Source organism: Mauremys reevesii, linkage group 7 (genome assembly GCF_016161935.1).
Source record: "Mauremys reevesii isolate NIE-2019 linkage group 7, ASM1616193v1, whole genome shotgun sequence".
NCBI classification, from domain to species: Eukaryota; Metazoa; Chordata; order Testudines; family Geoemydidae; genus Mauremys; species Mauremys reevesii.
Window position 1 is genome coordinate 3,980,931 of NC_052629.1, and position 13,263 is coordinate 3,994,193.

Sequence of the window (13,263 nt, forward strand, 5' to 3'; positions counted from 1 at the left end):
GAATTTGGTAGGGCCCTACTTATGGGACTATTCATAAGTGTATAAACTTAAGCACATGCACAAGACTTTGCAGGATCGGGGCCCTGGCTCCAGTTTCTAGTGTAGACTGGTACTCCCCTCTGTGTTGTATGCAGGCAAAAGCCTTGGTTAGACAGTCAACATCACAGTTTTAAAAATGTCTGATTTAATTATGCAAAGGAAAAATAGGAGCAATGTAATTAAAGGTGGGGAATTCTAAAACAACAAAAACCACTAAGGTTCCTAAGTGACATTAAGGTTCCTGTGTTCTGTTCCCAATCTTGAATACCTACAACCTGTTCGTATTTGCTCGGCATAAGAGTGAGACATGGGAGAAGTTGAGTGTGCAGGCAGGGGCTTAAGAAAAAATCCTCTGCTGCTGAGACTGCTGATGTTCTAATACTATCCACCCTGACTGAGCTGGTCTTACAATCATAGAATATTAGGGTTGGAAGAGACCACAGGAGGTCGTCTAATCCAATCCCTTGCTCAAAGCAAGACGAACACCAAGTAAATCATCCCAGCCAAGGCTTTGTCAAGCCGATCCTTAAAAACCTCTAAGGATGGGGATTCCACCACCTCCCTAGGTAACCCATTCCAGTGCTTCACCACCCTCCTACTGAAATAGTGTTTCCTAATATACAACCTAGACCTCCTCCACTTTAACTTGAGACCATTGCTTCTTGTTCTGTCATCTGCCACCACTGAAAACAGCCGAGCTCCATCCTCTTGGAACCCTCCTTCAGGTAGTTGAAGGCTGCTATCAAATCCCCCCTCACTCTTCTCTTCTGCAGACTAAATAACCTCAGTTCCCTCAGCCTCTCCTCGTAAGTCATGTGCCCCAGCCCCCTAATCATTTCTGTTGCCCTCCGCTGGACTCTCTCCAATTTGTCCACATCCCTTCTGTAGTGGGGGGGACCAAAACTGGATGCAATACTCCAGGTGTGGCCTCACCAGTGCCGAATAGAGGGGAATAATCACTTCCCTCGATCTGCTGGCAATGCTCCTACTAATACAGCCCAATATGCCATTGGCCTTCTTGGCAACAAGGGCACACTGCTGATTCATATCCAGCTTCTTGTCCACTGTAATCCGCAGGTCTTTTTCTGCAGAACTGCTGCTTAGCCAGTCGGTAGCGGTGCATGAGATTCTTCTTTCCTAAGCACAGGACTCTGCACATGTCCTTGTTGAACCTCAACAGATTTCTTTTTTGCCCAATCCTTCAACATGTCTAGGTCACTCTGGACCCTATCCCTACCCTCCATCATATCTACCTCTCCCCCCAGCTTAGTGTCATCTGCAAACTTGCTGAGGGTGCAATTCATCCCATCATCCAGATCATTAATAAAGATGTTGAACAAAACCAGCTTGATACCGGCTGCCAACTAGACATCAGGTCGTTGATCACTACCCGTTGAGCCCGACAATCTAGCCAGCTTTCTATCCGCTTTCATCTGGGACTTCCCCCAGTCGCCATGAATTTTCAAAGATAATGGCCAATGGCTCTGCAATCACATCAGCCAACTCCCTCAGCACCCTTGGATGCGTTAGATCTGGACCCATGGACTTGTGCATGTCCAGCTTTTCTAAATAGTCTTTAGCCTGTTCTTTCACCACTGGGGGCTGCTCACCTCCTCCCCATACTGTGTTGCCCAGTGCAGCAGTCTGAGAGTCTACAGCTTCTTTGAGGGACAATAATCTCTATGGGTGTGTCAATTAGCAAGTGAGTTCTGACAGCAGGGAGGAAGGTTCTCAGAGAGACCCTGCCTCAGGTCATCTATGGCAAGAATTACCAACTTGTTACATGCTGGGCAGTGTTCCAGGAGCAGTTTTTAGCTGCCCTCAACTTTAATACAGAGATGCAGCCTCTGATCTCAGCATGCAATGGGGCCATAAATGGGGAGGAGGGGAGCTATCTGGGCCCTTTGGGGAAAGAATGGGGTTCTATGAGGGAGAATGGGGAGGAGGATGCGTAGGATGCCATGTAGCTTCACTCAGGACCCCTGGGCTATGGGTAGCAGAGATGAAGTCTTTGCCTATTCTACTCTGTAGCAGAGACCCAAATTAACACCTGATCAGGGATCACTGGGTATCTTCCTCCCACGCTGAATGTCCATAGCAAAAGAACAGGGTGTGTGTCACAAATTGCCCAGCTGCTAGTGTAAGCCACCATGTGGGATTAGGTGGAAGAATGGGTCATCACTGAAAACTGTGCTTGGAGTCTAGTAGCCACCAGTATTGCCTAGGACCTCACTGGCCTCTAAGGCAGTGGTTCCCAAACTGGGGTTCATGAACCCTTGGGGGCTCGTGAAATGTACCAGGGGGTTCTCAGAAAAAAATTCTGTAATGGTGGACAGAGCCATCCCTCGGGACATGGAGCCATCTGTGGGGGCTGTCAGCCTGAGCCCCATGACCATGACTTCCTGGCACAACAAGTTTAAGCTTTATTGTAGTTGTGTGTTGTTTGCCTGGACTGGTCAAGACCCGAATGCTTGTAGGAGGAACTCTTTATTTGAGTTGGCTTCTTAAATACCTTCATGCTGTTTCACGTCTGGTACTCATTGATGAAACATATAATTGAAGTGATATGAGCTACAAAAGTGAAATCTTGGAAGAATGTTGCTTTATTCATAATGTAATAAAATTTACAATGTAATGATAAATAATCATGTAATAATAAATAGTGTGTAATAAGCGTGTCATAAAAAACCCAAGTTATTTCCAAGATCACTGCTTCTATAATTTATGCTCAGGTAAAGGAGAAAATCCATGGAAATATTAATTTTTAGGAGGGGGTTCACGAGATATGATATTTTAGTGAAAGGGGTTCACGACCTGTTAAAGTTTGGGAACCACTGCTCTAAGGGGACCTATTACCAGCCTTAGGCGGTTCTCCAATCCTAGGATCCATTCCTCTTCCCAAATGATCCCTATAGCTTCCCCACCCACTGCTCTACTCACACCCTATAGGGCCTCATTCTTCCAGCATGTGGCCCCTATAACTCCTGCTCTATTCTTCCCTATAGGGTACATTCTTCCCCTTCCTCCTAATCACGCCCCATAGGGCCCCCACACCTCTCCTCCTCCTCTATAGGGCTCCAGTGTCCCCCCACAGAGTCCCCATAGCTCCCCTCCTGCCCTATTGGGCCCCCATTCTTCTCACCCCATAGGACCAACTCTCATCACTTCTCTCCTCCCCTATTTGTCTCCATAGGGCCCGCATCACTCCCCTCCTCTGCTATAGGGCCCCTATAGCTCCCTCGTCCCCACAGGGCCCCATAGCGCCCCATCTCCCCTAGTTCCTGCCATACCCCCCCGCCCCTAGAGGGCCTCACTCTCCCCCATCCCGCTGCTGCAGCCGCAAGCCGCCGCCGCTAGGGGTCGCGCACGCGCCTCCCTCCGCCTCAGCAGGGGGTGGGGCCGGGCTGGGCGAGGAGGCCTGGCCTCCTGCGCTGCCATTGGCGGGGCCGCCCGCCAGTCAAAGTCCTCGGGAGCCGCCGGTGGACCGAGCCGCCTGGGCCGGGTGTGTGGCGAGCCGGAGCCCGGAGCAGCCGCCTGGGCCGGTTCCCCCCGTATCCCAGAGCGCGGCGCAGGGACCCCCCTCCCCCGCCCAGCCCGTCCCGCTCGGAGCGGCGGCCCCATGGAGGGCGCGCGGCCTGGCGGGGCCCCGGGGCCGGGCCCGGCTCCGGCTCCTTCCCGCGCTCTTCCCGGGGCTGCACGGCATCTACGGCGAGTGCCGCCGCCTCTACCCCGAGCAGCCCAACCCGCTGCAGGTCACCGCCATCCTCAAGTACTGGAGAGAGCCGGGGGGGCGCCCTGAGCGGGGGAGGATCCTGCGGGGGGGGCGCCCTGAGTGTGGGGCCGGGGCCAGGGGCGCCCTGAGCGAGGGGAGGATCCTGCGGGGGCGCCCTGAGCGGGGATCCTGCGGGGCGCCCTGAGCGGGGATCCTGTGGGGGCGCCCTGAGTGGGGATCCTGCAGGCGGGGCGGGGGCGCCCTGAGTGGGGCCGGGACAGGACAGGGGATCCTGCGGGGCCTCTGGGTGAATGGGGCTGGGCCATGCTAGGGGCCTTGAGTTTGAGGGGTGGTCCTGAGTGGGGGCGGGATGGGGGCTGTCCTGAGTGGGGGCCCTGGTTGGGGGCGGGATGGGGCTGTCCTGAGTGGGGGCCCTGGTTGGGGCGGGATGGGATGGGGCTGTACTGAGTGGGGGGCCCTGGTTGGGGGGGCGGGATGGGAAGGATCTTAAGTCAGGGAGGGCAGGCTCCCTGAAGGGGATCCTGGTTGGGGGGGCTGGGCCAGAGGGGCCCTGGGTGAATGGGGGGCTGGACCAGGTTAGGGGGCCTTGAATGGGGGGCTCCCTGGGTGGGAAAGGGAGATGCTGGGGAGAGGCTCCCTGAATGGGGAGAGTTGGCTGGGTCTGTGAGAGAGGATGGGGGGGTGTCGTGAGGTGGTGCATTGTTCTGAGAGGAGTTAATTTTGCGATCTACTCTTACTCTTCATTTTAATCTACCCTCACTTGGCACCAAGGAGAGCCAGGCCTAGGCACGCTGTTCCCTCTCTGCGGACAGCTGGGGGTCCACAGACCCCGGTTTGGAAATCTGTAGTGTGTCATCCTGGCTGGTGCAGGTTTAGGATTTTTCCCTACAGAACTTTTTCTGGTGCTTTGAAAAAGTTTAATTAAGGCTCTCTGCATTCTGGCATTTTTCCCTTTAATTTCATCAGGTCTGCCTCTGGCTAGGTAGAAATAGAAAAGTGGTTCTTCCTGTACCCATCTCTGACAGAACCAGGCAGTGACTGGTACCCTTGCAAAGATGCACTGCTCTTGTGAGAATCTAGACCAGTGCTTTTTGGAGAAGAGTCTGATTCTTGTAGGTTCATTGGCTGCTAATCCAAATCTGGGATGTAGATCTAAAATTGTGGAATATCTGAGGAAGCTTGGAATAAAAATGGTTGTGTTTTTTTCCATGTGAGTGCAGGCTAACGTTGTCCAAGTTTGGTACCTAACGTAAGTGGGCAGATCAGGTCACTACAGTTACAGCAATATAAATTTAGATGCCTTCCTTTAAGCATTCAAGTGCGACAAGAATTTCCAGTCACTTCTGTTTAGGAGTCAGTATTTCTCTTCTGTCATCAGTTTATGCCAATGTCGACTGGAATGACCCAAGATTTGTGTGAGACGAAGGTAGATTTGGATCTGTGATGATGACGCCCTCTTTGGTTTTTAGGAATAAATAAATACCAAGGTGCTGATTGAATGAGATCTGTGTGCACTAACCTCCTAGATCCTGGGAAAGGAGCTAGTGGCAGGGATGATACTGTTGCTTTTCTGTGGTCAGATCTGAGGTGGGCTCTGATGTTTATCACCATTGTTACCATGTGTGCAGTTTAATTGGTGGTCATTATAATAGTAGGAGTTCCTCTAGCACTGACAGAGCACCAGTGGTGCAATGTATACACCACAGCTGCCTCCCGGAGGAGATTTTAGCACAAGGGCTAGAGTAGACCTAGTGTAATGAAGGGGAGATGACCTATGTATGGGAGTCTTTAAACATTTGTGAAAACTTTGCTGAATTCACTGCTGTTGTTCACTTGTGCGTATGTTGTCTTCTGCCCTCATCCCTCTGGGCCGTAAGCTAGATCAGTGATAGTCAGATTGAGGCTTGTGAGCTGGAAGTGGCTCTTTAATGTGCACATGATATTAAAACACAGTGTGATGTAATTATTAACCAGCCTAAGTTATTAATACATCAGGATGCTTTTACTATGTTGTTAACCAATTATAGTTTGTAAAAGATTATTTGGTCAGTTTGCTGTAAGAATAATTGTTTCATTTACATTTTATTTTTATATAGTAATAGTAAATGGAACAGTGAATTCACAGCACTGTGGTTCTTTTGGGTAATGTTGATCTCTAACTTAGCTCCTGAACCACTGAGGTCTGAGTATCACTGGTTTAGATTAAAAGAAGAAATAGCTCAGTGCCTCAGGAATAATATTGCAAAGCTAATCAGTTTTTAATTATACATAATCAGTCTCTTTTTAAATAAAAAAAAATTCACAACTTTTTTTTTAAGAGTATTGCAGTATTTAAAAGGTTTTCTGGCTTGCAAATCAAGGCAAGTATCTATGTAAACATCCAGCAAAACCAAGTGACATGCTCCCTCTTGAGGGGGGGGGGAAAACTGATGGATGAAAAATACTTCTTGCGACAGGTGTGTCCTTTTAACATGTTTCATTTGCATATTTTTGGAAATTAATCCAGATAGCTCTCAGAGCTTTTGGAAGCACTCCTGTACCTATGTGAGTGGAAATTTCTTCTTTGTAATCTTCAGATGATTGCTCTTATTAAGAGAAGTGGTTAAATATTTCTGAAGTAACATTCTTTCAGAACATAAAATTGCAGGCAATAGAGCAGCATTGTTAGTTATATTCCTTGCTTTAGTAGAAAAGTGTTCAAAGTTTTTGTAGAATTGAGGGTGACTGTTTCAGCTTCATTCTTTCACTAGTCTGTTTCCTGCCATATTTTATAGTTTCAAGGCATTTTTCTAGTAGTGCTGTATTAGTTCCTTTTCTAATGAATGTATCATGTTACCTCCTTTCACTAATCATCCCTTAGGAGGCTCTAGCTCAGTGGTTCTCAACTTGCGGCCCAGTCAGCACAGAAGTGCGGCCTATGTGACATCCTCAGGGCCATACAGGTAATACTGGATGCAGCCCACATAACACATTGGGGCCTCCGATGGTAAATAGGTTGAGAACCACTGCTCTAGCTGAATACTTCGTCAGGTATTTCTCCATGACAGAAGCCCAGGAAGTTTAACATTGGTCAACAGGGAATTCTTCATGCAAGTACAGTTTCTCCCTGAGGCTAACCTTATTGCTCACATCCCCTATCCAATTGAACGTGGTGTAACACATTTATTTCCTGTGCTAACGTGTTAACTTTATGCAATTAGAATTTTCAAAAAAATTCTAAACACTTCCGTTTATCACAACTTTTTGTCGGAACCTTTATACGGAGAAATGAAGATTACAGTACAATTGCAAAGCGTGCATTATAGCAAACTCCTGCCGAGGACAGTATTTGAAGAAGTATTTGGAAGGCCGAAAATAATGATGATTCAGATATTTATGCAATATATGGATTGTTCTGGTGAATTATTTGTATAGCATGCAGAGTGTACTTCCAGACAAGCCTCTGCCCTGATGAAATTACAGTCTAGGGCCCTGATATGCCTGTGAGCAACAAATTACGGGATCGGGGCTTGACCGGACAACATACAAAGAGTTGGGGGCTAGGGTATAAGAAGAGATATGGTTGTATGTGGCCATTTTAGTTCCTTGCCTTTTTTTTGTTTGGATCTTTTTACATTTGTTTTGGATAACAGAGAATTTTTGTTTTGACCAGAAAGCAGGTCAGACAGGAAATGGTTAAACAGCTATTTGCTCTGTTCCATAAACGTGGCTGACATCTTGTTTCTTCTTGTCTTCATCTGTCCTTTCTGTTTTATAATAGTACAAATAGCAAGGAAAACAGTTTGGCACGTTTTCTCATATTGATGGGGGAGTTACCTTTCTCTCTGCACAGCCAGATGTGACTACAAATTGCTAATGAGGCCACTAACTTTGTTAGTGTCAACCAAATTTCTTTTTCGTCTTACAGCAGTAAAATATTCTGCAAATTCCATTTTTATATAAAATGGATTATTCCATTAAGTAGTCTGCTAGTTGCTATATTCTGACTGTAAGTAGTGTTCCACTATGCAACCAGTTCTAATATTTAACTTGATGCTGTGGGATATGTTTTTAAAATTGACATTCTTAGTGTACTAAGAAGACATTAATAACATAACTTTGCAGAGAGAATGACTTTTGTCTCCAGTATTCACATTTTGTTTGCTTTCAAACATATGCAATATTCTCTTAAAACTCAATCTTTTCTAATTCTACTTTAAGAAATAGAATGACTTAGAAAAAGTGGGAGTATACATTTCTGAACTGAGTTAAAGGTTTGCAGTGTGAGTATTGCTATCACCACTTTTCTATTATGTTTCAATCATCTTTGGATGTTTTGTGGAAACTTTTTTTAGTAATGGTCCTCCAGACAGTTTCATGCTTTAACTTTAAAAACACTCAGCATATGAGATGCATGCACCCTGTCTTCCTATGCTTAAAACTCTGGATTTAACTTGGCCTTATTCTTTATTTTCTCTAGAGGGAATTCGGATATGCTAATTTCATTTTTGTCACTTGCAGTGATTTGAAGCAGGCCTTTGTCTAAAAGGCCCATACCAGCATCTGTGCAGACTTCATATTCATTTAGCATAAGACAGCCTTTCAAGACTCCCATGAAAATAAAAAGCATAGCTGAAAGTGTCATAACAAGACAGTTGTGATAATACATGGAAAAATTCACCTTTGTATGCATAGCTTTCTTTTAAAAAAAAATATAGGACTAATAATACTGAGCATGTAAAACAGTTAAAATTGTCTTTCTCCAATATTATACTGGAACTTCCTTTTGTTTTTGTTTTTTTTTACAGGTTGGGGGGACCAGATCCTCTGGACTACGTTAGCATGTACAGGAACTTGGGAAACCCAGCGTTGAATGTTCCTGAGCACTGGCATTATGTCAGCTTTGGGTTAAGTGACTTGTATGGAGACAACAGAGTTCACGAGTGAGTGCCTTATGGATTCTATTGCTGCATGTTGTGCTTTGTATATGTTGTGGATGAGAAGGAGTGAGGGACAGTAAAACAGCATCTTGTTTGTGGGTCAAACATACATATTTTTTGCATTGTAGACCAAGACCATGCAAAGGGAACTGCAACTCCTCATGGGTGCAGGAGTCTACCATGCAGTTCTCCTTGCAAGACCAGGGCCTACTTTAGAATGTGATTGGTTAACTTATTTGTTTGATGATTTTAACTTCTGATAAAATTCTTATTTTTCTTCTGCTTGATACTTTATTGATATTTAAACTGTTCCACTGTGGTCCTCTTAAACCATCACCAATCACCTGTTAAGAACTACCTCCTTAAAATGCCGTTGGAGCACCTTTCCTTGAGCTGGGAAGGCAATGTTAATATCAATGTGTGGGCATAGGAGGCATTTGTAGATGCTGGGACCCCATCCCAACTCAATATAAAGGTGCCAAGATACAGAAATAGAAGCATAAGAAAATAATCATTTGGTCTCTGTTCTCACTCCCCTAGTGTTGGGCTGCTCACACATGGAGATGGTTCCTCTCTCCCTGCTACTTTCTTCCTTCTCCTTCCTCTTTTTTAGCTTCTGATACGGTGAATAGGCTTCTGTCAGGTATGTTGCATCAGGCTAAGAAAAGTCAGGCTAGAACTTATTCTGGTCTTTTCTACTGATCTTGACCATTAATTAGAGGTAGAGCAAGCAACATTAGCTGATAAACATATGGGCTGTGGTTGCTAAGCCTTCTCAGAGTAGTGTATCTAGTCTTCTAACTAGCCAGGAATGGAGAGACCTTCCTGTTGTTACCTAGCTTTTATGCAGCAGAGACAGTTGATCTAGTGAATCTTTGAATTGTACTGTTTTGCAGTTGAAGGGCAAATACCCCTGATTGTTGGTATGGTTGTGGGGGTCTAAACTAGCTAATCTAAGCTTACCACCTCTTTCTTGCCTGGGTTAAGCTCCAGCCAGCTGTTTTTCACTCAGGTGCTTTGTCTCGCAGGCACACAGCCAGCTCCTTTAACTTCCCCCACATCCACAAGGCAGCAGGCAAAGTGAGTAGGTATCCACAGCCAGACACTTTAAGGTCTTGCTGAGGAATGCAGAGTTGCTTGTCAGATAAGCTAGTATCTTTCACAAGCTGATTAGACAAAACATCTGCATCTCTGAGACCTGGCAGGAAACCTTGACCAGCCTGGTACTGACCCAATTGACCTCACTCTACTAGCTACTCAGTAACAATGTAGGCCAAGAAGAAAGCAAGGGCAAATCAGGAGAAAGGGAGGGTGAGGTAGAGACTTATTTCTCTCGGGGCAGAAGAGACCCTATCCTGGACACACAAACCTTGTTATGCAGAGAGGTGTCTTGCTGCTGCATGTTGTCTTGTCAGAGCCCAGGTCTGACCTTCAGAGCGCAGTGTAATGCTTATCAATTTGCTCAAACTCCTGCCTGAAAGGAATGGTAATGAGTAGGGTATGGAGTTGGCATCCCTCCTAAAGATATCTGTTATGTTGGATAAATGCCTTTATCCATCAAAAAGTACATTTCGTAAGGACACTACTTTCTTAAGCCTTAAACCTGACTTTAACACATACCCTATCTTCACCTAAACCAAGCTGATGTACCTGAAACATTAAATGTCATTCTTAGGACAAGCTATCTACTGTGGGCTAAACTTTCCAGAAGAAACCTAGGAAATAGTGTTCAGAATCTGAAGTAGAATTTTCCAAAAATGAAACCTTCTAACTTTTTATCTGGTCAAATGACTTGGCCTAGAAATTCCAAATTGGTTGATCTCAGTGGAGAGATGTATTTTGCTGATTGTGGTGCAGGGGGATTATTGAGATATTCAGCTCTTGTGGCTCAAATGAAGGGTGATAGAGAACCACGTCTGGTGAGGTCTGCACTGGGGGAGCAGTCTTTCTCTCCTTATGGAGCGTGCACACTCCACTAAGGCTTCTGAGCAATTTCCTCCCCCCCCCCCCTCAAATTGATTTGAGAGCTAGCTTTTCTTTTTTGGTAGAAAAATCCTTAATATTTTATGCCCTTTGGGACCAACCCCCTCAATCCCTAACTTCAGATTTTCAAGGTTTAAGGTTCAGTTTAAACCCAACCTTCCAAACACTACAAAGCGGGGACATGCTCAGTCAAGGACCCTTAAGCAACCCTACCTGGCAAGTCACTTCACCTTTGTACCTTAATTTACCTGTCTGTAAAATGGGGATAATGATACTTGCTGTCCTCTGTAAAGTACTTCAAAATCCATAGATGAAAGACCTAATGATCCTAATATTAACAATTCAGTGTCTCACTAAGAAGAGCCGGAAACTGGCAGTCTTCTCCCCAAAGAACATAGGGTAATCACCAACTCCAAAACAGTTTACTAGTCTCCCTTACACTTAATCAGACAGTACAATATCATTTAAACCAAACTCCACCTTTGTGTTAATTCTCGTGGATGCACAAAGGCCATGACTGGTACACATCTCCAAACATACCTTTTGTTAGAAATACAGTAACTGTATCAAAAATACAAATCTCCTAAACACAGAATCTTAAATTATGAGATTTACATGGTAAGAGCACGGTGGAGTTAAGTGCAAAAGACCACATATGTAGCCAGATTTTAAAAAGAGATCAGCACCAAGTAGCTTTCAGTGGCTTCTGCTGGGTGTTGAAAATCTTTTAGTGTCTCGACAAACATATAAACCTGGTGTGTTGTAGTTCAGTCTGGGTGCAATCTGAACAAATATAGTGGCTTCCCTGCCTTAAAGAGCCTCTCATTCTTTGGGAGTGAACTTATTGAAGTCCTTATGAAAATATCTTTAACAGAATTCGGTTCAAATGGTCACATGGAAGAGGTTGGCAGAGGTATAAAGTAGAACTAAGATTGTTTTGGATGACTTTCACTGTTGCCACACAACCATAGACCTTTTTTAAGGTGGAGCCTGCGGTAGTACACTACAGATCAAATCCAAAGCCCACTGAAATCAAATGGAATTTTTCCATAGGCTGCAGAGAGTACTGAACGTGACCAGATCACAGCAGTCTGTAAGGTTTTTAAGAAGTGTGTATTTTCATAACTTCTCCCTGCTTAACCTGTTATAAAATACACTGTCTTCTTCCTACACAAAATGTACCCCAATCCAAAAGCTTTGCAAGCCTTTAAATCTCTCTGCTTGTGACCTAGTGCACTCAGACTTTTTTGGTAATATTTCTGTTATTCTGTACAATTTAGACCAATTATAATGCAATATAGCTGAAAGGTTTTTAGGAGTGAACCCAGCCTGAATTGGGGGGCCCCCTGTATGTGTATTAATAATGAAATAGCAAACAGATGTTGCAAATGAAGTGAACATGTTGACTTTAATTTATATTTTTTAATAAGAACCTGAAAAGTCTGAAGTGTAGCTCTCCCTGTGACTCCTTGCTGACAGATTTATTTTCAGTTAAAATAGCACTATTTCCTGTACTGTTTAAATATTGGTTATGCTCTGCTTAGAAAACAGGTCTGTTTTTAGGAGCCACAGAATAACATGGAAGAAATTTAAGAATTTCATGTGAGAGAACTTTTTTCACTTAAAAAGCAATCAGTGTTTCATAGTATAATGGCAGCCATGACACCAGCTTTGGTGGCTTGATTGCCCTCACTGTCCTAAATCATTACATCATGACAGTGTTATGGAATCGGAGGTCTTTGATTGGGACTTGATACACAAGTACCTGAGTGGCAGCAGAGATCCCCTTCCTAATCTTTTGAAAAGGTTTCTCCTCTTTCTTTAACTTCTCTGTCTTTAAAATTCAGACTTGTTTGTAGCTTGTTACAGGGGAGGACCCCACTGCTGTAGAAAGCAGCGAATCCATAAAGCAGAGGTCTGGCCGGCGGTCGAGAATCCGCTGAAATGCCGCCAAAATTTGGCGGCATTTCGGCAGCGATGCCTCTGGATGACGCTGCTTGCCGCCGGCAAGCGACGTCATCCAGAGGCATTGCCGCTGAAATGCCGCTGAATTTCAGTGGCATTTCGGCGGATGCTCGACCGCTGCCACGGCCCTAAGGTTGGGGACCGCTGCCATAGAGTGTTGGAGAGTACAATCCTTTTGAATGTGTAACTTTGTGAAGTCTGTATATGGCATAGTGGTAGTGTATTTATAAACGTATAAGATTCAACCTATCAAAGGTATCTGAAACACTCTTAAAGATAGCCTGGAAGGATTAGACTTGTATTGGTAAATGCTGGTAAATGTTTTTTCATTGGTTTGTGTGTGTAAGGTGCAGTGGACATTTCCTCATCAATAATAATTGAAATTTACAAAGGCAAAGTAAGAAAAATGCTGCTGGAGGACTTATGAGGTTTTGATTTAAGGATATTTATTTTGTATATTGATGTGATGCTGAAACTTGTGCTTTAACAGTTATAAAGCTTTAACTTTTTGAATCTCCGTATCTGCTGTCATTAAATTATCTGTCACCCGTTGTCTGATTCCCTCCATAATTTCCTGCAGCTATGAAAATTTAAATACATAAAAATGCATAAATAGACATTGGC

General features: G+C 44.7%; 1 protein-coding gene across 1 annotated transcript in view; it reads left to right on the forward strand.

Annotated features, from left to right (window-relative positions):
- The first annotated feature begins 3,550 nt into the window (after positions 1-3,550).
- Positions 3,551-13,263, forward strand: part of SUFU (SUFU negative regulator of hedgehog signaling) — a 124,106-nt gene continuing 114,393 nt past the window's right edge. The window contains 3 exon segments of the mRNA XM_039481296.1: positions 3,551-3,694; positions 3,696-3,814; positions 8,560-8,694. Coding sequence (XP_039337230.1) covers positions 3,659-3,694; positions 3,696-3,814; positions 8,560-8,694 — 290 coding nt within the window. The 5' untranslated portion in view covers positions 3,551-3,658.